The sequence below is a fragment of the Taeniopygia guttata genome, chromosome Z, assembly GCF_048771995.1.
Source record: "Taeniopygia guttata chromosome Z, bTaeGut7.mat, whole genome shotgun sequence".
Classification (NCBI taxonomy): domain Eukaryota; kingdom Metazoa; phylum Chordata; class Aves; order Passeriformes; family Estrildidae; genus Taeniopygia; species Taeniopygia guttata.
Genome location: NC_133063.1, coordinates 39,726,008 through 39,747,230, shown reverse-complemented (window position 1 = coordinate 39,747,230; position 21,223 = coordinate 39,726,008). Strand labels below are relative to the sequence as shown.

At 39.5% G+C, this 21,223-nt stretch overlaps 1 protein-coding gene across 2 annotated transcripts in view; it reads left to right on the top strand.

The window, feature by feature from the left end:
* MTAP (methylthioadenosine phosphorylase) overlaps positions 1–20,370 on the top strand; it is a 35,411-nt gene extending 15,041 nt beyond the window's left edge. The window contains exons 4-9 of one of the 2 annotated variants that reach the window (XM_072921797.1): positions 607–696; positions 1,663–1,830; positions 6,425–6,527; positions 11,553–11,792; positions 12,318–12,440; positions 19,453–20,370. In XM_072921797.1, the coding sequence (XP_072777898.1) occupies positions 607–696; positions 1,663–1,830; positions 6,425–6,527; positions 11,553–11,792; positions 12,318–12,440; positions 19,453–19,491 (763 nt within the window). In that variant the 3' untranslated portion in view covers positions 19,492–20,370. The remainder of the gene's footprint in view (positions 1–606; positions 697–1,662; positions 1,831–6,424; positions 6,528–11,552; positions 11,793–12,317; positions 12,441–19,452) is intronic. The other variant, XM_030257737.4, reaches the window with a different exon arrangement.
* Positions 20,371–21,223: the final 853 nt, after the last annotated feature.

The window sequence follows — 21,223 nt, the reverse complement described above, 5'->3', positions numbered from 1 at the left end:
GCACCTGGGCAGAATGGACAGAGCAGGTGCTGATGACAGGGCCTCTCAGCAGGCCAAGTCAAGGTAATTAGTCAAGCACAGGATCCATCCAGGGAATCCAGGCAGGAACCTTAGGAGGTGAGATATGAAGATGTAGCATGTGTCTAAAGCCCATCTCGCTCTGGAGACAAGCTACAGCATAGGTCTGAAGGCTGTGGGGGAGACCGGGCTGTGGACTGGCACACTGGGATATAGCTCAGGCCAGGGGTGAAGACTGGGTCCTGATCTTGGAGGCAGGAGCATCCAGACTCACAGGCATCAGGAGTTTCTGTGGAGGCTCAGGCTGAGACTGGTCAGGGCACTTAGGACCCAGTGGTGCACTCCAGGCCCTGATTCTTTTTATTCCATTGTTTTTCCATTGAAGCTGCTAACTGCTAACCATCTCTGCAACTACACTTTTGTCTGTGGTTTTACTTTTCTTATCTTTCATGGACTTTGCTCATGTATTTTATTACACATTTTTCTCATTTCTAAAATGGATAACATTTTTCTCATTTTCTAAAATGAACTACTAAGTCAAGTTCTCATAGCTGTACTGTTTCAAACTACTGTTTCTTTGGACTACAGATGTCTGAACAACTTGGCTGTGGTTTATCTTCTCCCTGGCATTTATGACTATTCATATAGAAACCTCGCAAGTTTACTTTTAGAGCTAAGGTACCTGCAAATTTTTCTTTGTGTTTCAGCTTTTGAATCAGATTGGAAAAGAAGAGGCATGTATATTCTATAAGAGGATTATGACAGCAACTGCAATAAAGCAGTAGATCTGTGTGCCACTAGCATTATCAGAAATGCTAATGACAACATGGGAGTCCTGTCTGACAGTGCTTGGTCATGTTGTGTGCAGTTCCTGTATGATCAAATTCTTAGGGCTTTTTGACCTCTGAAAAAAAATCAGTTGAGAAATTAAGTTCCTTCTTTTCTCTTACATGGTTGAAAATAATTTTCTAATGTGTTTAATCATGTAAGTGATGTGCTTCTGAGCAAAGACAGAGATAGCACAAAAGCTCATGCTTATAAGACCAAGTATTTCCTGTCTTGGTGAAAAGGAATACTGCAGCAGTGTGAAGTCATACTTTCAATTTATGAACGCTGTCAGATCACTTAAAGATCAAAGAGAAAAGTGTGATGATTCTACTGTTTTCTTTGGAAAGATGACAGATTAGAACACAACGTCTGTGATGTGCTGCTCTGTGTAGGAGAATACAAGCAATGCTTCTGGGCAGAAAATTTGTGGAGGTGTATATAAATCTTTCCTGTAATGTTTGGAAAAGGGGTTTCAGAATCTATGGAGCTGACTTAGAAGATTCAGAGAAAAATGCTTATTTGAATCTTGAGCCTTCTGATGTATATTTGATTGTATTTTTAAGATTATTTTCATTACAGTCTTGAACTTAAAATTTTGCATTTGAAAAGAAAATTATACCACTGCTTCTTAAATTGAATGCCAGGAGAAGCTCAATATATTTAGGTAAACAAAATATACCAGAAGTAGCTGAAATGGTCAGTTCTACTTCCAATTTTGTTAGGAAAAATATGTTTCCCGAAATTCTCCTTACCTGGGAGAAGGAATGCAATTTCAGTCTGATTTATTTTACTGTCTTGCTTCATGTATCTTTGCAGGCATGGAAGGCATCATACAATTATGCCATCAAACGTCAATTACCGTGCCAATATCTGGGCATTAAAAGAAGAAAATTGTTCCCATGTATTAGTGACTACTGCCTGTGGTTCATTACGAGAGGAAATACAACCTGGTGATCTTGTCATAATTGACCAGTTCATTGACAGGTAAGTAAGAGGGAGGAAAAAGAGGAGAAACCCAGTTAAACCATATAATAACATGTTCATGTTAAATTAAGTTTTTATAAAATAAGATGATAGCCTCAGTCTTCTGTCAAAAAGTAAGATTCATACAAGAAAATATGATAGGAAATGGGAATGGGATTATAAGAAGTTCCATTCTAATGGACACAGAAGTACTAGGCTTTGAAAAATGGCCATAAAATAGCCAAAGTGTAGCTCCACAGGAAGACTGTTCAGAAGCAAAAGAAATCATCCATTCTCAGATGTGGGAGAGAAACATGAATAAAAGCACAGGCCACTCCAAACTTTATGAAGAATCTGAAATTAGATGGCATGGTACAAGAAAGCATAGTAGAAGTCAGCTAGGTAAATACATGTCATAATAATGAGGTCCTGCAGAAGAGAGATAAATGTAGCAAAAGAGAGGAGGTTGTTCTAAAACAAGAATAGATGCTTACATATCTTATTTGTTAAGAATCATAAGGAGGTAAATTTGTTTCCAAACTCTCTACACCAGCTGGTCTTATCTTCCTTGATCATCTGACTATTTTGCCCCCAGCTTTGCTTGAACTTTTCTAAAGTTACATTTAAAGATCACCAGCAACACCAATAATTCAAAGATCTGGCTGCACATTTTAAAGGTAAATTTACTTTTAATACGTGGAGGAGTATTCCATCTTGAAGTCTTATTTCAGTATTCCACATAGTCTGAAGTATTTAAAGTGGCTTATGCAGCTTCTTTGGGCATTTGTGGTGCTGCTGGTAGTGTTTCACTGCCGCCTGAACATGTAAACTTAGATTTGTTCCCCACACTGCTGTGCTATTCAAATTTTGACTTATTAACTTTTTTTTTTTTTTGCATGTGTAAGTGAAATGCTTTTTTTCTTGTGAGAGTAGGTTTTAGGTACAGTGTATCTAAATAACTAAGTACCCTGCAGGGGCGAGCCCCATATAAAATGCTTCCTGTTATACTAGAGATGATTTATGGGTGAATGTGAGCTATATTGCTGATAATACTCTTTTTTTTTTAGTAGTGATACTGATTTATGTAGGAGAGATATTAAACAGACTTGGGGACATGGTTTGGATGATTGTGAGTCAAGCGCCAGTTATTTTGACTGCATTATCACCTGACAGACTCCTGGGTAGGTGACAGGAGCCTCTGTTTGCCGTTGGTGAACCACACCTGGAGTGCTGTATCCAGTTCTGGGCTCTACAATGCAATTTGGACATGGGCATTCTAGAGAGAGCCCAGCAGCATACTATGAAGATGCTTGTTTAATGGCATCAGGAAACCAAAAAGCTTCTCAGAAAAGCATGTGCAAATGTTTCAGTGTGGAAAATTACATGTAATAAGAATTTTTAAATCATCCCCAAAGTGCAGTTTAATTCAGAAAACTGATACATTGTAACAGTCTGTCTCTTTTGACAGCTGAATTTCAGTGTCAAATCTTTTTCTCATTATGTTCTATGCCAGGGAGTGTTAGACTGACATGCCTTCAGAGACAGGGTCTACATTTAGCCCTTCACAGCAGTCTAAGAGTGATTGCATTATATAAGTCACTATGCCAACAGTGCTACTGATGGGAAGATATTTTCATGGGACAGAATATTTTAGTTGTCCACCAAAGTCTGAAAAGTTGGAATTGTTCTGAAATACCTTCTAAAGGAAGATCAGGGTCATGCAAACAGTGTTAATAGTCTTGGAAAGATCGTACTGGTTAAATTTGCAAAAACAGTCAGTTATTTTTCTTCAAAGGTATTCTGGCTTCTATATAGTGATTAACTCATGCCAGGCAGTACGTAGGAAAGAAGTTGTGATCTAGGTGGCAAAGCTTTACTCAGGCCACCATTAAAATCAGTGCCTTCTGGTGTCCAGGTACCTTTTAATATCTGGGCTCTCTCCATATATATTCTCAATAGGGAGAATTCCTATTCTCAATTCTCCTTACAAGTGTGAAGCAAAAAGAAGAAATAGTGAATAGGAATTGGAGAAGAGCTAGAACTGAGCAGAAAACTGTAGGCAACTACTGTAATTTGCTCTCCTTGGGCATGCACACCATTAAATTAATGACAGGATTGCAATATAAGGAGTTGTGTAGGACTTATGCCTAGCATAGGTTTGACTTACAGTGTGAAACATTGCATAGGTGTAATTAGAACTGTGTAAGATTTCCAAACTTCTGAGAGCCTAATTCTGCAGGTCATTACCATACCTAGTGTTTGATTCCATATATATTCTCTGATTTCTTTATGCTTAGTATTTTGTTTATTTAAACAATAAAAAACATATTTTATTAAAGAAATATAAAAATACATATATTGTGTTCTCCTTGCTTCCAAATCCAAAAATAACCACTTGCTAGTATAGGCTGCAAAAGTTGTTCTCTTCTTTGAAAAGGTACTTGAAAAATCTAGGATTTTTTTTCTGCCTTTAACTCCTGTTGGTAAATTGCAGTACTGTTAGTCAGTTGACTATGTCAGAGTAATTGAGGGCTTTAGAGTACTTTCTGTTTTATTTGGTAGGAAGAGAAGAGCAAGATAGTAAGTACTTACTTGAATGACTCAGTTTAGCTGGGGAGATGCAGAAATTAGCTTCCTCTAACACCTGCCAGTTTTATTGTTTCAGTTCTCTGTGTCTCAAAACCAACTACAATTACTCCAATATTGTCAAACTTTGTAAATTTTTTTGATAGAATTTTCTTTCAGTGTCCCTGAAGATGCAGAGCTTACTAAGCTTGCTTTTTATATGCATATGCCAGTCTGAATTTACATTTTGTTTTTTAATTACCAGTAGTTTGATAATTCAACACCACTGGAAGAAGGTGATGATAGAAGTGGTAGAGGGCTGTTTGTCACAAATGGAAATGACTGGTTTGTTCATTTGAGTTGTATTTTGCTTCCTCGAATCACAGTCAGAATTGCCAGAAAATCTTGTGATACTGTAATAAAACCAAAAAGAAGGAGCAAAAGCCACCTTATTGTCAGATTAAAATTGTAACTGTTGCTGTAGTACAGGGGCTTAAGGGGCTTTAATTTCCAGGTGAGATTAAACTACAACAGATGGAGAATAAAAATTATCTCAGGGCAAACACATGTGGTCTATTGCTCAAAGCGTTTATAGCGTTATTATTTAATCCCATGCAGTTTGTATGAATGATGCTAAACATAGTGGGATTTCTTCATGAGGCCATGTAATGATGTAGCCATTCTCTTCAAAGAACACAGTGTCTGGAAGTCAGATATTAATATTTATGTGTATGAGATCTTTCCTTGGGCTTTTCTGATTGAAAGTGCCTGGCTAACAGCATCTGAATACCATAATGCAGAAAATGGATTATGGCTTTTACCATTTCCTCCAACTCTAAATGATTAATTAGCAGACAAAATAGAAAAGTGTGAAAAATTGGATATATTCTATTTGCAGCTTTTCAGTATCACATAAAGGAAGAATTAATTTCAGTGTTTCAGCTGATTTTAACAGCTGTATCCTATTTTCCAGAAGTTTTTAATTTGTCCATCCTTTCCTGTTTTATAATCTCATTCTTAAGAATTGGTGATGGGCAGTATTTCTCATTCTTAATGCATACTATTGATGCTTTTTTGATGCATTTTTGTGTTCAAACCTACTCTAACATATAGATTGTATTTAAGACCTTCTTTTAAATATTTCCTAGTGACTTTACTGGGGAACTGTTATAAAAATATTACCAGCAGATACTTTGTATTTCAACTGGGGATTGAATTTGGCTACTGTCTTTATTTTCTCCTGTAAAGCACAATATGTGACACACTGCAGGGAAGAATTGAGTGTCTGAGAATATTATTCCAGATGGTTTACACCATCCAATTGGGTGGATTAGCTTGAGGCAGTGCTTTTAAGGGTGAAGTGATAGTGGGTAGCAGTTCCATGTGTTCCAAAATGGTATGCTGAATGGCGATTTCAACATGCTTTGAGCATTTCCATCCATTGAAAGAAGAGAGGAAAAGGATTATTTTACTTGGAAGCTGGCACTGCATGTGTGTGTGATCTTTCTGAGAAAATGAAGCTCTCAGAACACCCTGTTCCAAGGTTTTCTAGTTGAATTCACACTTCCTTCATGCTGGAAACTGTTTCTGTAAATTCCTATCCTTTGGGATATAGGAATGCAGTGATACAAACAAGTGCTGTTTTGACTAGTCTTGTGGTAGTTGAGATTTTATTCATTCCCTTTCTTAAAGCTTACTTATATGTTTTTCCAGAGATTACATGCCTGACTTTTGAATTAGCTGGTTGTTTTGCAGTAGAATTGCATCACAGTAGGGCTGTTTGTGTCATTTAGGAACAAATCAGCGTTTCACTATTTTGGTTAACAAAAGATTTTCATAATGAATTGACAATGGACTAGTGAAGTAACAGTTTTATAGTCTCCAGCTCAATTCTCAAAGGTTTGTACAGAGGCAGAACAGGATTACAGGTGGTCACTAATATAATCCTGTTTTTTTTACTTCCGCTCCCAGGAATGCTGTCTGTTTTTATTTGTATCAATTTGTTGCTTTTGCTTTCTGTTCTTACTAAGCAAGTTTTCTGCTTCTCTAGGACAACTAAAAGACATTGTACTTTATATGATGGGCAGCATTCCACTCTCTCAGGAGTATGTCATATTCCAATGGCTGAGCCTTTCTGCACCAAAACCAGAGAGGTTAGTGAATTCTGTAATAGTCTTAAGAAAAGTTGTTTTTATGGCACTTATTTGTGATGTATTAGTCTAATTGTGCATTCTTAGAATGTAGAGGCAATATGCACCTCTTTATCCTGTTTCTCAGATACATCATGATATTAAGGACAAATATAACATTTAGAAGGCATGGGAAGTAAAAGAAATTGTGTCTGTCTTCCTAAGTCAGTTGGCAACATATTTTCCCAGAGTCTTAATAACAGGACAAATGATCTTTGTTTTAATCAGGTAACCAGCTAAGAAAGCAATGAAGTGAACAAAGCAGACAGGATTATAAATTAGTTCAATTTTTTTCTGAATAAAGCTGCACCTATAGTAGAGGCATTGTACATACTCAAATATTTAAACAAGTAGTGCTTTCACATTCCACATGAATTGCAGTATTCCATTTGTGCTTTTGTGTATTGTAGAGGTGAGTGGTGGTGGAGAGTCAAGGCTTAGGATGTTAAGCATTGAAACAAGGCAAATTGTATTTGCCATTTATTCTTAGTTGTTGTTCTCAGTTGCGTCACTTCAAGATTTTCAGGCTTCTCAGATTACAGAATATGAAACACTTCTCTGTTTTTCAGTACCTTTATAAGCTCCTGGGAGGAGTGTCTCTGATTAAATATGTCACCCTAGTGTATTCCTAGAGTTGAGGAAAAGGGAAGTTGAAAATTAAACTGCATGTTTTGTGGAATGCTCTGATCAATAGCTGCAAGGAGGTACATACTTCAGAGGAACAGGAGTATTTACAGAAACAGTCATGTTCGTCTAAGACACCTGCTCTCTACAATCAAGACAAAGTTGAATTGTGAAGCAGGTGGCACAAATAACCAGAGCATGTACAAACATTTGGACTACTGAGCTATCCTGCTTTTGTCGCCAATTAGCTTCAGTGTTATTATATGCTATTTTTGTTAATTGGTCACACTGCCATTTAGAGATACTTGCACTGGGAATCAAGGTGTTTTACAATGACCTAAAGATATTTTAATTCTCATGAAGAAACAAACCACTGCATATTATATGTGTGCATGCTTTTGCCCTTTTTTCAATTAGCAGTAAATTGTGCAAAATACTTTGCATTTTTCTTGCAAAAAGAGCCTAGCTGCATGCTCTTACCAAAGATTAGTTGGTATTTCATTACTTTCTACTCCAAGAATGATGTCATGTCACAGCAGATGCAGAGTTTATTTAAAACTTGATTGAAAAGGGTTATTACTTTGATGATTGGCAGTTATTACTTTGATGATTGGCAGTACTTCACACTGTCATTTTTTTTCAAAAGTAAGTACTCATACATAAGACATTTCCTGGGACTGCAGGAAACAGTTTTCTTTCAGTTGTTAACTAGGGAGAGATGTTATTTGGGTTTTACATTTTTTTGAAAAGCCAGCAGAGAAATATGCCTTTTCAAACAGAGAAGAAACATTTAGGTACTTCCCAGTCTCACATGTGATCATTATCTCATTAGCCTGTGCATTCTAATCAGCCTGAGAGATGTTTTAAAGAACATGTGGGTTTTGAGCTCTTTGTGAGACTGAAAAGGAGTATTTTCACTTCATTTGAAAATACCAGATAAAAGTGATTTAATTTTTTTTCTGAAACTATGTCTGAAAATTGTTCAGCCCAGTTTATCCCAGTTCAAATGAATTTCATAGATAAGTGCAATAATAATAATAATAATAATAATAATAATAATAATACCAAAATTGTGAATGTAGCACATTTAAAGAATTTTGCAACAAAATATCTGAAACCTTCATATTCTATTGCATATGTGCAAATACATTAAAATTATCTGGTTTAGTTGGTTGATGCACTGTAAGTTAAATGAGAATCTAAACTGAGTTTATCTTTTTCTCTCAGAAGTTTTGAATAATATAGGGTATCTTCGGTATTGCTGCATTGCTGCTTTTGGAAACTGAGGCTCAATACAACATCTTATAGGCAGTAAAGTTGGAACTGCCTAAAGAGTTTCAGAAAGATACTGCTCACTTTCACTTTTGGTTATGTCATGTCAGTTGGTCTGTTGATTTATTAACAGTGTAATTAACTGGCATTCCTCTAAACATATATTCAGAATTAGTAGCATCAATAAACAAGAGTATTAGGTATGATTAATACTGGATCAATTTACAGCACAGAACGATTCACAGAATATTAAGGGGTTATAAAGGACCTTGAAAATTATCTAGCCCCAACTGCCACTGCCGTGTGCAGGTGTACCTTCCACTAGAATAAGTTGCTCAAGGCCTTATCCAACCATGCCTTGAACTCTCCCAGTGTTGCGGCATCCACATGGGCAGCCTGTTCCAGTGTTTCACCACTCTCAAGTTAAAGATTTTCTTCCTAATATCTAACCTAAATTTCCTCTCTTTCAATTTGAGGTTGTTACTCCTTGTCTTATCACTACAGTTCCTGACAAGGAGTCCCTCTCCACCTTACCTGTAGAACCCTTCAGATACTGGAAGGTTGCTATGAGGCTTCCCCACAGCCTTCTCCAGGCTGAACAGCCCCAACTTTCTCAGCCTGTCTTCATAAGGGAGGTGCTCCACTGCTCTTACCAATTTTGTGGCCCTTCTCTGGACTTATTCCAACAGCTCCATGCCTTTCTTACAGTAAAGACTCCAGAGCTGGATGCAGTATTTCAGTAGGGTCTCACCAGATCAGAGCAGAGGGGCAGAATCCCTTCCCTCACCCTGCTCTCCACACTGCTCTGGATGTAACTCAGAATCCCATTGCCTTTCTGGTCTTGGAGTGCTCATGGCTGGTTCGTGTTGAGTTTTGCATCAACCATCACACCAAAGTCCTTCTCAGCAGGGCTGCACTCAATCACTTCTTCCAACCTGTAGGTGTGTCCAGTGTTGCCACAACTCAGGTACAATGCAGACTTACCCATTTACTTACATCTGCAGTGGCAGATCTGTGTACTCCAGCTTTATGTTTTTGTGCTGCTCCACAAAATCCACTGCTACACACGATCCACTGAGCTGCAAGCCAGGGAGAAGGCACCCCGCACTTGAGCTGTGGCTGTTTGTTGCATCTATTTGTCTTGACTGTAGGCGTCTCGCAGTGTTTTGCGGGGAAACTGCTCCACAGAATGTAAGTCATGATGCTAAGAAGTTGTTTCTAGTGGTGTCAGACTAGGTTTTTCGCGCTGCTGTGCTATGAAGGTCCCTCCTGGCCTACCACAGTTTTTGAAACTGCTTTTGCTTTCTTTTCTAACTTTTTTTTTTTTTTTTTTTTTTTTTTTTTTTTTGCTGATGGCCATTTTAAATAGGTGTCATTGTAGTTCCATTCATTTCCTACTCAAGACAGTGATGGGTATCCTAGTCCCATTTATCTAGGCTGGTATCCTCTTATTCCAAGTTATCAACTGGTATTATCCAGGCTGATTACCAAGAGAGAAAGTCAGGATTATTCTACCATGTATGAGGTTCTCATTGGAACTAAAAAACTGATGGGAAGTTGTCTTGGTTTGAAAGACAGGCGTTTCCTAAGGAAGACAGGAGCCTCCCTTGGAATGGAGAATGTAAAGCCCTTCCCTCTGAATTATTATAAGTTTGAAGTTAAGGGGCCCTCAGGCAAAAGGACATGAGACTAGGAATAGCAGTTCATTCCTAGTGTGTGTGACAAAGCAAACAAACACCAGCATTGCGTTAACGCCAGTCGGGGCCCGGACCCGGACCCGCACCCGGACCCGAACCCGGATCCGGACCCGCACCCGGACCCGCACCCGCACCCGCACCCGGACCCGGACCCGCACCCGGACCCGCACCCGCACCCGCACCTGGACCCGGACCCGCACCCGGACCCGGACCCGGATCCGCACCCGGACCCGGACCCGGACCCGCACCCGCACCCGGACCCGCACCCGGACCCGGACCCGGACCCGGACCGCACCCGGACCCGCACCCGCACCCGGACCCGCACCCGGACCCGCACCCGGACCCGCACCCGGCCGCGGCCGCCTCGGCCCTGCGCGCTCCCCTGTGCTGCAGTTCCGGGCGCGGCCGGCAGGGGCGCTGCTCCCGGCGGGCGGGGCAGGCGCGGGGACTCCCCGCGGCCGCGGGGGCGCTGTGGGCGGGCTCGGGCAGCGCGCGGCGATGGCGGTCGGGCCCGGGCGGGCGGGGATGGAGGAGCGGCTGCGCCTCACCAGCCTGGGGCGACCGGTCCTGGTGCCGAGCAGCACTTGGGAGCACCGAGCCCACAGCAGAAGAAGCAGGACAGAACTGGGCTCCAGCGGCAGAAGCAAATTTCCTTCCCGAAGCAGCGGTTCAGACCGTCTTCCTCTGAAGTCGCAGAGCAAGAAAGTTAGCAGCTCCCCAGCCCTCCTTTACCTGTCCCACTCCCTTGAGCCTGGCCAGTTCTTTTGGTTTCCTTCAGTACCCTGTTTTTCCTTAAGTACTCAGTCATTAAAGTTTCCTAGCAAACGGGGAAAATTCTGTAAGTAAAAAGCAGCAAAAGAAAATAAACCTAACCCCCAACAGACTATATGCTATATGTCCAGTATACAGTTCAGCTACTGACATGTGAAAATGTGGTTATAATTTCTGCACAGGGTACTCTTTGAAGTATGTGCTTGTAAAGTTTTACTTTCAAAATACAAATTTCTTACTACTGTTTTCACTGACTTAGCTCTACATGTGATAATGCAGTGCTCAGTGGAATGCTTTTACCTGCAATTCTGCCTGCAATGTAGGCACAGTCTAAATGTGCAAAAAATTCTGTTTCCTAATTTTCTTTGTCTGCATTGAAAGCAGTAATCCAATTGATACTAACAAAATCAGACGAGTTCAAGTTCCTCCCTGTTGGTAGGACTGCTTATTTTTCTTGTTGGGTGAGGAAAACAAAACTCATCTTTGATTTTGGACAGCTGTAGTCATATGAAATATGACTACTCTGTATAAAGCTAACTCCTTTTGTGTGCAAGTTTTTGATGGGATGCAAAGGCAGTGCACAAAGGGAATTATTTCCTTTCTTCGACATTGGCATGTTTTGCAGGTTCTTATTGAGACTGCCAAGAAGCTGGGGCTCCAGTGTCACTCCAAGGGGACAATGATCACAATTGAAGGCCCACGTTTCAGCTCTCGAGCAGAAAGCTGTATGTTTCGCAGTTGGGGAGCTGATGTTATCAACATGACTACAGTGCCTGAAGTGATTCTTGCAAAGGAAGCTGGAATGAGTTATGCTAGTATTGCCATGGCAACAGATTATGACTGCTGGAAGGAACATGAAGAAGCTGTGAGTGAAACTTTTTTCCTCTGTTGTTGCCCTGAGGGATTTGGATGAGAATGTGTAGGTTTTGATCAGAGATGACATACTGTACCAAATCTATTCTTAATTACATTAGAATCCCTGAGTTATTCTTGATGAATTATTGTGAAAGTAAAAATAGATTCAGTTGTTGCTATTACATTCGTTTTCATGAACCTGCCTCACTACTAGCAAACTTTTTGTTTCCTGTTGTCTGAATCAGGGCATCTGTGGATAGGAAGCTCATGAATTCTGTCTTCTTTGTGACTTGATTGGTCTGGTGATTTTCCTTTTGCAGCTCTGTACAAAACAATGTATATGCTTTAGTTCTCTTATTTGTTTGCGGTACACAACTATAAACCATACACACACAGAGTTAAAAACATTTGTACTATCCAAAAAGACTGATATTCTAAGGCTCCACTTTTACGCTTCCGAGTTAAATTTATTTGGGTGTTTAAAATGTGTGACATCAAAATTGAGAGACACCACTCAGTTGTATTGTATTTCTAGGTTTCAGTGGATAAAGTTTTAAAGACACTGAAAGGGAATGCAAATAAGGCTACAAGCATACTCCTTACTGCCATACCTCAGATAGGCTCCATGGAATGGACCAGCATCCTGCACACTCTGAAAGTAAGTATGCGAATGAGGCTGATGAATACCAGGGACAGGGTATGTGTGTGTACACACAACACTGGTGTATTTTACAGGATATTTTTGCATAAATCAAAATGTTTCAGAGTAAATGGTTTGAGAAACCAAACTCATTCAAGAAGGGCAGACAGATTCTACATGATTCTTGCAAGTTTTGTTACCAAGTTTAGCTTGCAACTGTAGCTTCAGTTTTACAAGAAGTTTTGGAAAAGGTTAAAAAAACCAGATAGCTGTATATTGTTGATGAAGTGAGACATCAGTCATAAGATGTTCATAAGATACAAATAAATTAGATACAAAGTAAGATACAAATACATATGTGAGTATCCAAATGAAACCTTGATTTTGGATCTTAACACAAAGAAGAATCAAATAGAAGAGACTGAACCTAACCAAAAACGTTATGCTTACCTTAATATGTAGAACAGGAAGAGTCTTAAAAGATATGTGTAATAACGAATTTAAAATTATTAGAATTGTGTTCTCCATAGGTTTTAAGTCCAAGATTAAAAAAATAGGGAAAAGAAAACATTTCAAAATACATTGGCAAGGGAGTTATTAAGCAGAATTTTTCTTAGACAAGGTTTACTTGTGTTTTTTATTATCTGTATATCACAGGCATACTTGAGATTCTTTTGTGGATGTAAGAAAAAGGGTAAAAACAATGTTAAAACAGCTATCCAGCTTCTTAACAAACTTTTTTTAACTGGGTTGACGTAAGGACCAGGAGTGATCATTCATCGAATACTGTCACGAGCTAAACAGGCTCAGCTTAGAGATATTAATTGAATTTATTATTAACAAAATCAGAGCATGGTAATTCCACTCCTGGCTTCTATGAATATTTAAGAATTACTATCGAAATTACACTCAACATATAATCCTTAGTTAGAACAACAAAAAACTACTAAACTAAACAGAAGAGAAAATTCTCTACACTTAATCTAAGGTACAGTCACTACACAGAACAAAAAAGACAAATTACACAAAAAAAACACCCCTAGATTTTCACTACAATTACAATACAAATTTCCCACTATCATTCTACACAATTTTGTGATTTAATACTTGTTTTGCCTTTTATTTCTCCCATTCAATATCCTTATCTCAAAGTTCTTATGTTTGCCTCCACCAAAAATGTCACAATTTTGACACTGGCCAAATGCTAGTGCTCCCATGAAAAATCATTCATTCGTTCTTCTCTGCTATAGCTGAGCAGAGGAGGGGGAAGGAATAAGAAATTAAAAGGCTCATGGGGTGAGATAAAGATTAGGACAAAACACTGTAAGGGCAAAACAGGCCCAAAACTTTAAAAGGTATAAAGAAAAACTTTATTAACAGAATTAAAAGAGGATAAGGAGAACTAAAACCTTGAGAACACCTCTCCTCCCCTACCCCAGCCCTTCCTTCCCACCGACAGCAAAGAGAGACAAAGCATGAGGGTTTTAGTTTTAGAGTTTGTCGCCTCTGAAAAACTTCTGTTTGCTTAGGGAGGGGAGTCTCTTTTGAAATGCCATATGGTCTTTCTCACAGGAGACAATTCTCTGTGAACTTCTCCAACATGGTTCTAATTTTCACAAGTAGCAGTCCCACCCACTCTGCTGCAGCCTGAGTCTCTCCCAAGGGCAAACAGTTTTCCCACAACTGTTTTTCATGGGCCATTTTAGTTCATGGAGTATAGTCTTCTAAGGATGAGCTGTTCTAGTTTAGAAGCAAGGCTCCTCTTCTTCTACCTCTGGAAGCAAGGGTTCTCTCTCTCTCTCTCTCTCTCTCTCTCTCTCTCTCTCTCTCTCTGCTCAAGTCTGTCACCAGATCACAGCTTTTTAGCATCCACGTGTGCCAGCGCGAGCACTTTCTTCTCATGGGCTGCGGGTGAATCATGCATCCCCCATGCACTTCATGAATTACAGGGAAACAGTTTGTTGTATTATAGTCCTCACCATGGCTTGCAGAAGAATCTCAGCTCTGATATTTGGAGCAGCTCCTCCTCCCCCTCCCTCCTTTTCGCTGACCTTAGTGTCGCTGTGTTGTTCTCCTCACGTGTCTTCACCTTTCCCTTTCCTCTGACTCAGGAAAGAATTGGTGTTGACAGGTTTGTTTGTTCTCAATTTCTATCAATTGAAAAGTTCTTAAAAGAGTTGTGCTGAAAGATTGATTTTGTCTGGGCTCTGTATCAGGGAATTGCTTGTCATGCCTTTCACTGCTGATCATGTGGTCCCCACCAGCTCCATGCAGGCCATGCTGGCCACCATAGTGCCGGCTCCACTTAGTGCCTCGCTTTGTGTTGGGTGCCAAAAAGGAGAAGCTGCTGCCGCTGCTTCTCCCCTTCTGTTTGTGGTGCGGCAGGCTAGAAGTGGCCAGGCAGGCAAAGTCCATTGCTGGCCATGCCAAGATGGCAGCAGGAACATGGCCATTCCTGGCCCCAGCCACTCTGGGTCGCAACTGCAGGACTGCTCCCAGTTCTGGCTGCAGGGCTGCTCTCCCCTCCAGGATGGCCCCTCCCGGCATGGTCTGGTGGACCCGCCGAGAAGGGGACCGATGGCCCCCATTGCCACCTCTCCAAGCAGAGGAAGAAAAGAGAGTTCCCATCGTTTTGTCTTTCTTAAATATGTTATCGTAGAGGTGTTACCAGAGTTTCTAATGGGCTGCACGGTCACAAGTGCTTCACAATGGGCTGCACCACGGCCTGCAGGGCAATCCCAGCTTCTGGCGGCCTGAAACACCACCTGTCCCTCCTTCTTTCACTGACCTTGGTGTCTGCGGAGTTCTCACAGAGTTTTCTTGGTGTCTGCACATGTTCTCACTCCACTCTTCTCTTCAGTTACAACTACCCAACCCTTTTAGTTTTTAATTTTTCTTTAGTGTTTTATCACAGAGGCATTGCTACCATTTGTAATTAGCCCAGCGTTGGCCAGCAGCACATCCATCTTTGAAGCCACCAGGGATTGGCTGTGCTGGGCATGGAAGAAGCTTCCAGCATCTTCTCATAGAAGGTACCTCTGTAATCCCCCCACCACTACCAAAACCAGGCCACACAAAACCAATACGTTGTATCAGTGATTCTCATCTCTAGGTTAGTCAATGTCATGAAGGGAAGACATATTCAGTAAAATGCACCCTCAGCCACTTCTTAAGCATAAATGGCCAGTCAGGTTTGTAGAATTCTAACCCAAATTCTTTAAATTAGTCTTTTGCTAATACTTTACTGAAAAACGTACTTTTCTTTAGGACAGCCTGAATTATCTTTGTGAATCTTTTTCACCTGGTTATCTGAAACAGTTATTTTCATGTTCTCTCTGTACATATGAAAGAGGTAAATGACTCTTTCCCTTTTGCATTTGCATTTGTTAGGAAGTTGTATCATTGCATGGATAAGGGAAGCACCAAAATCATTGTTGCTTCTTCCCTCTAATCCATAGAAAACATTTTCAGAGAATGGGACTGCACTTTTTAATACAGATGCCGAGCTTTACAGCAAACTCAGAGTTTGAACAAATAATACAAAATGTGTTAGATACTCCTCAGGCACTTTTTTTTCATACTGGCATGAAAGGAAGTGGTTCCCAAGTATATTACACTTCTTGAGTACTGATGAATGTGCCTTGGTTTCTGGCAGGCATACTTCAGTGAGCAGTGTGTTCCTTTTCATGATTGTCTTGAATCTTCATTGGGAGTGAAACAGAGCTGGTACTACATTTGCAATATTCCCCCTTAATCAACACCAGCTGTTCTTTCAGTCCATTGTCAAGTACTTCTTCCAGCTTAGTCGTCCAGTGTTTGCAGAAAAGAAAATGTTATGCACCAGAGGAGGAGTCACTCCATCCTAATCTTGCTTCTTAACTCTTTTTCTCTTAAAATATCTACTGCCTCATATCAATGATGAATAATGAAATAGTTTCACTTACAATTCTTAGGTGTTTATGTTCTTTTCAGATAGGTTTGAGTGATAGTGTACTGAGAAAGAGAGTTGATCTGAAGGCACTGGAAGAGCTGGAAACAGGCAGTGGGGATTGAAATTTTATATCAAAAAAGTAGGAGCCACAAGTGTTAATGATTTGAAAGAACAGGAACTCTGGAATAGTGAGAAATTCTGAAGCTCCAGAGGCTTTGGAGGCTTCCTTTAATTTTACATAGGAATATCAGGAAAGACTACAAATGTTCCTGTTTGGGGAATTCAGTGGTGATAAAGCAGATGAAGGATTGGTGTTAACAAAGTAGAGAGGCAATTTTGCAGGGCAGCAAAGATAAAGACACATGTACATGCCTCTGTACCGCTACGTAATTGAACCATAAAGAGTTTTTTAAAAACTATTGTCTTGTAGTGCACTTCAGTATATTTTATAGTGTGAGTTTTGAAAGCCAGATGATGGAGTTTTTGAACTGTTTTGGAGCTCTTTTCCTAGAACTTGAAGGCAGCACATCTTGCATACGATGTGGAAATATGTTAAGGAACACAGACAAGAAGCAAACTAAGTAAGACTGCAGCTGGTACACTACTATCAGTGACAGCATATATCCAAGCCATAGCTGTGCATATCAAATGGGCAAATGTCTGGTTTAGTGTTGGGGAAGCTTGTGAAACAGTAAAGCTCTATATAGACACAGCTTTTCTTCTCCAAGACCTGTAATCTGTCTGCTTTGATGGAGGAACTTCACCTGGTAGGAGAAAACATGCTGTCAGTCTCTGCCCACCTGTATTTCTCTGTCTCCTTGTGTGAAAGTATTAATCCCAGATCAACACACATGCCAGTGGTGTCAGCTCTGAATCCCACAGTAATCTCAAGGAAGGACTTAAGTGTTGAAACAAAATGTCCAAGGGCTGGGGTTTTTTTTTATAAATGATAGGCTGCTTGCCATTGCTTCTCTTTACGGTATCATTTAATCTTTGATATGTCAGTGAGTGTAAGTGTACTTTGAAAGTTTCTATTTTTTTAACTGGCTAATATGTCTTTAGGCCAGTATTTTGTGGCTTTCTTGCTGTAAAGAGATAATCTTCCAGTGTCAAGTTAAAGCCCTCACTCTTTCAGAACAGGGTGTGACCACATGGTATTTATGTCATGTGTCAGGAAACACAGATGATGCTTTTGATCACAGTGGTCCAAGTGATTTCTGATGGGTGTCAAGGAAATTTCTGCATAGGCTGGTCAATTATGTGTAATATACAGCTGGGTATGCTGTTTACTGAGAAGAGTTATTTAGTGAGGTGATAAGTATTGACAGTTTTTGCTCATGAAATTGTGGCATCCAGCATTCTATGAAGAGCAAGTAAGGCAATTAAAAGTACAGTTGCTGGAGTTCAGGTGAGCATACTTGTTTTCAATCAGTGAATTAGTATGTATAATCTCATAGGAGATAGCTCAGAGAGTTAAGGAGCTCCAGAAAGTTGGCAGGTCTTTATGGGCAACATTCTCCAAGCATAGTACCAATCCACAGAAAGACCTTGACTGAACAGGAAACAGTTCTAGTGCAAAAATATAGCATTCAATGGTTGGAAGCAGAAGCAAGTTGCAAAGAGAGAACCCAAATAGTGCAGGTATGTTAGGGATGCTTTCAGGACAATAGGAGCTTATCTATAATTGACAATTGGAAGAGATGTCAAAGGCAGCAAGAACTGCAGCCAATGCATTGATAACAAAAACTTACCATGTAAAACATGGGCTTATTGCCCATAAGTAAATGAATTGGTGGCAGCAGATAATTTCATATAGTAACTGATAAGGTAGATTTCTTTTTAATCTTTGCTAAGAAAAGTATGAGTTAGGAAAAAACTGTCCTGTTGAAAAGAATTTTAGCTCCTCATAACTAGGAATTGAGCTCTGTACCTTTATTACAATAAGGTTCAGTCCCATGAGTATCAGGAGAGAATCTGTACTATATGGTAAAAGGAATGTCCTGTTAGAACTGATTTTTTTTTTTTGCAGTTTGGCTGTAAGAAGATCAGCTTGTGGTAAGGTGTCAGAGCTTTTAGGAGTGCTTCTTAGGTAAATTTCTTGGTTCTGTGGGGAAACCTGCTGGTACTACCTGCCTTTTTCTTGAACTTCTGTACTAGCTTGTGAGAAATTTGTCAGATCTCTGATACAAGAAATAATGCTGTATTTTGCGAGTTGTGGTAAGTGAATACTCTAGGGTAGTTTAGATTGGGTAAGGTAACTGTAGATGTATTTCAATACTCTTAATCACGGAGTCACTTGGGCATTTTTGTGATTTGAGAGGTAACAAGTTGAAGGGCATCAAGCTTAGTATTTTTTCTAGTCTATCTCAAACTGAAACATACATTATTAAGTTCTGTATATAGAACTCTAATCTTGTAAATATCTTTGAGTAATTTTCTTCCTCAAAAAATATCTCATCAGTGATACTGGTCATATGACTGTGAATGTATATTGGCTCAGGTGAGTAAAGTGGAGGAAGAAAGTTCATCAAGGCTTCACTTCAATTGTAATTCCATTGGTCTACATGCAGGGGTACTTGCAGGCCAAGGACTTCTCACAAAAACTGAGATTAAAATGTTTCTCAGACCCTGCCCTTGAATGTGGCTAATGTCAAAGTTGCCTGTCCCTACATAACTTGAGTATTTCATTCACTCACAGTCAGTGCCATTTGGCTGGTTGCTGTTCTTGATAGCTGTACTTCAGAATTTATGGAAAGTCATGTAGAGGTTACAGAAAACATGCTGCACAATTTTTTATTTGCCATCTGTAAGTCCAAAGTTCGTCAATTAATGTTCTTGCAATATGGTTGTTCTTCTCCATACCAATAAGCCTATCACATAGCTTTGCAAAGTTGTAATGAAAACTCGTTGTGTGTGTATGCCCTCCTTGTAATTATATCGACTTCTGCAGTGTTGGAAAATATTGGATATACTATGCATGTGGAAGGATTTTCACATGTTAGTACCAAATGGAAGCTACATAATCTACCTTTACAATGAAAAGTAATTCTCTCTGCATTAGCAAAAGAAGCATTTATTTCCTGTGACTTTGTATTTCAGACAACGGTGCAATGTTCGGTCATCCTGCCAAAGCAGTAACAACCTGGATGAACCTTGAAGTTTCAGTGCTTTCAAGGAAGAGTGGATCACTTTCAAACTTTCAGAGGTCATAATATCTTCAACAGTTGTTACAAGCTTAAAAGAATGGACTAAACTGACTAAGCAAAAAGAATTGACTGATGATCATGTGTAAGGCTGCTGTTAAAATCTTTGTAGGTTTGATAAGATGGTAAAAATTAGATTTTGAGTATGTTTTCAACTATAAATAGCCCTACTGACAAACTGTATCCGACAAAGAAAAAAAAATCACTATGCTTTATTCAGTGGTACCTTTTAACTGATGGTAGAAAGGAAAGTCTAAGTAATATTGTTGTTGCAGTTTCATAAAATAAGGTCTAAGAAAGCAGATTCACAGGCTATTTGTGTTGCTGTTTCTACCTCCCATCTTTTTCTTCAACAAGGCACATGGTTACAGTTCACTTCAGAAACATAACAGAAAAACTGAACAAACAATTTCAAATTAAAATTATACTATTTTTATACATTATCCATATTTTTTATTCCAGTGATTTTTTAAAGCAGTGTATTTGTTTTGTGTGCTAGAAGACCTGGTGGTTCTGTCACATCAGCAGTTCTGTTATGAGTTAGTGTTGGGGACTAAAGTAATACCTAAACCAAATTCATGCCTGAGGATGTACTTACATGACTTCCAGAACTGTACAGAAAAATTGCTTAGCTGACAGTGTCCCAAACATACCCATTTTCCGCTTTATTGAACAGCTCCAATTTTAGTTCCTGTATTAAATGATGAATGTGCTCTAGTGGTTTGAATGTATGCATTTCAATTTTTTAATACAGTTCTATTTTAATAAAATAACCTGCTATTTCTTGTCTAGTAAATAAAATGAATGAAATGTATGCTTCTCCAAGATGTGTGGAAATCAAGGGCGGTGGTAGTTTATTTACTTCTAGTTGTTATGTCTCACAATGGTTTTTGCCATTCATGAAACAGGTTGGTGATGATACCTAACAACACTTTCAGAAAGACACTTTCTAGAAAGTACTGTGTTGCTCAGAACTTTGAGTTCTAAGTCCCTGAACAGCAGGGATTGCTGAGGCAGAGGTGGATCAGAATGCAAGGAAAAGATCAGAAACATGAACGGTAAGGATCCTCATAGTACTGTTAAAAAAAAAATTAATCCAAAGGAAAACGGAAGAAAGCAGGTACACAAGCATTTTAGCTTCCCAGTCTTTTTCTGTTAGACACCCAGTCTCCTACTGTGAAAGATCTGGATGTATTCTTCCCAGCAAAGCCAATAGAGGTGCTGGAGTACTGGGGAAAACAGCTTAACCAATTTTCTGTATTTCCTGGTGTTTTTTTAAGAACTTGGATTGCAGGAGCCAGAGCTTGAACATACCTTTCATTACCTTCCACTAAGCCAAATCATATATCTGGCCTTAAGAATGGTTTCCATTTTTATCTTTCTTCCATAGGCACTTTTGGTGAAATGGATCAGAGCAAGGAAATTAATATCTGAGTGTTCTCTGAGAAATGTTTTTCTAGGTGTCCATTTTCAATCCCCCTGGGTTTCTGTTTTTGCATTTGGTAGTGATATATAATGGTAATTGTTACGCTAAATTTTTTAGCTTATATTCTGGGTACTTAGTGCCAACAGGAGAGTGGCACAGAGGAGGTCCATGGGTAGTGGGTTCTGTTACACATTTCTGTTACAAATTCTTCATATGCAAGAAGACTTGGTGAGAACACTGG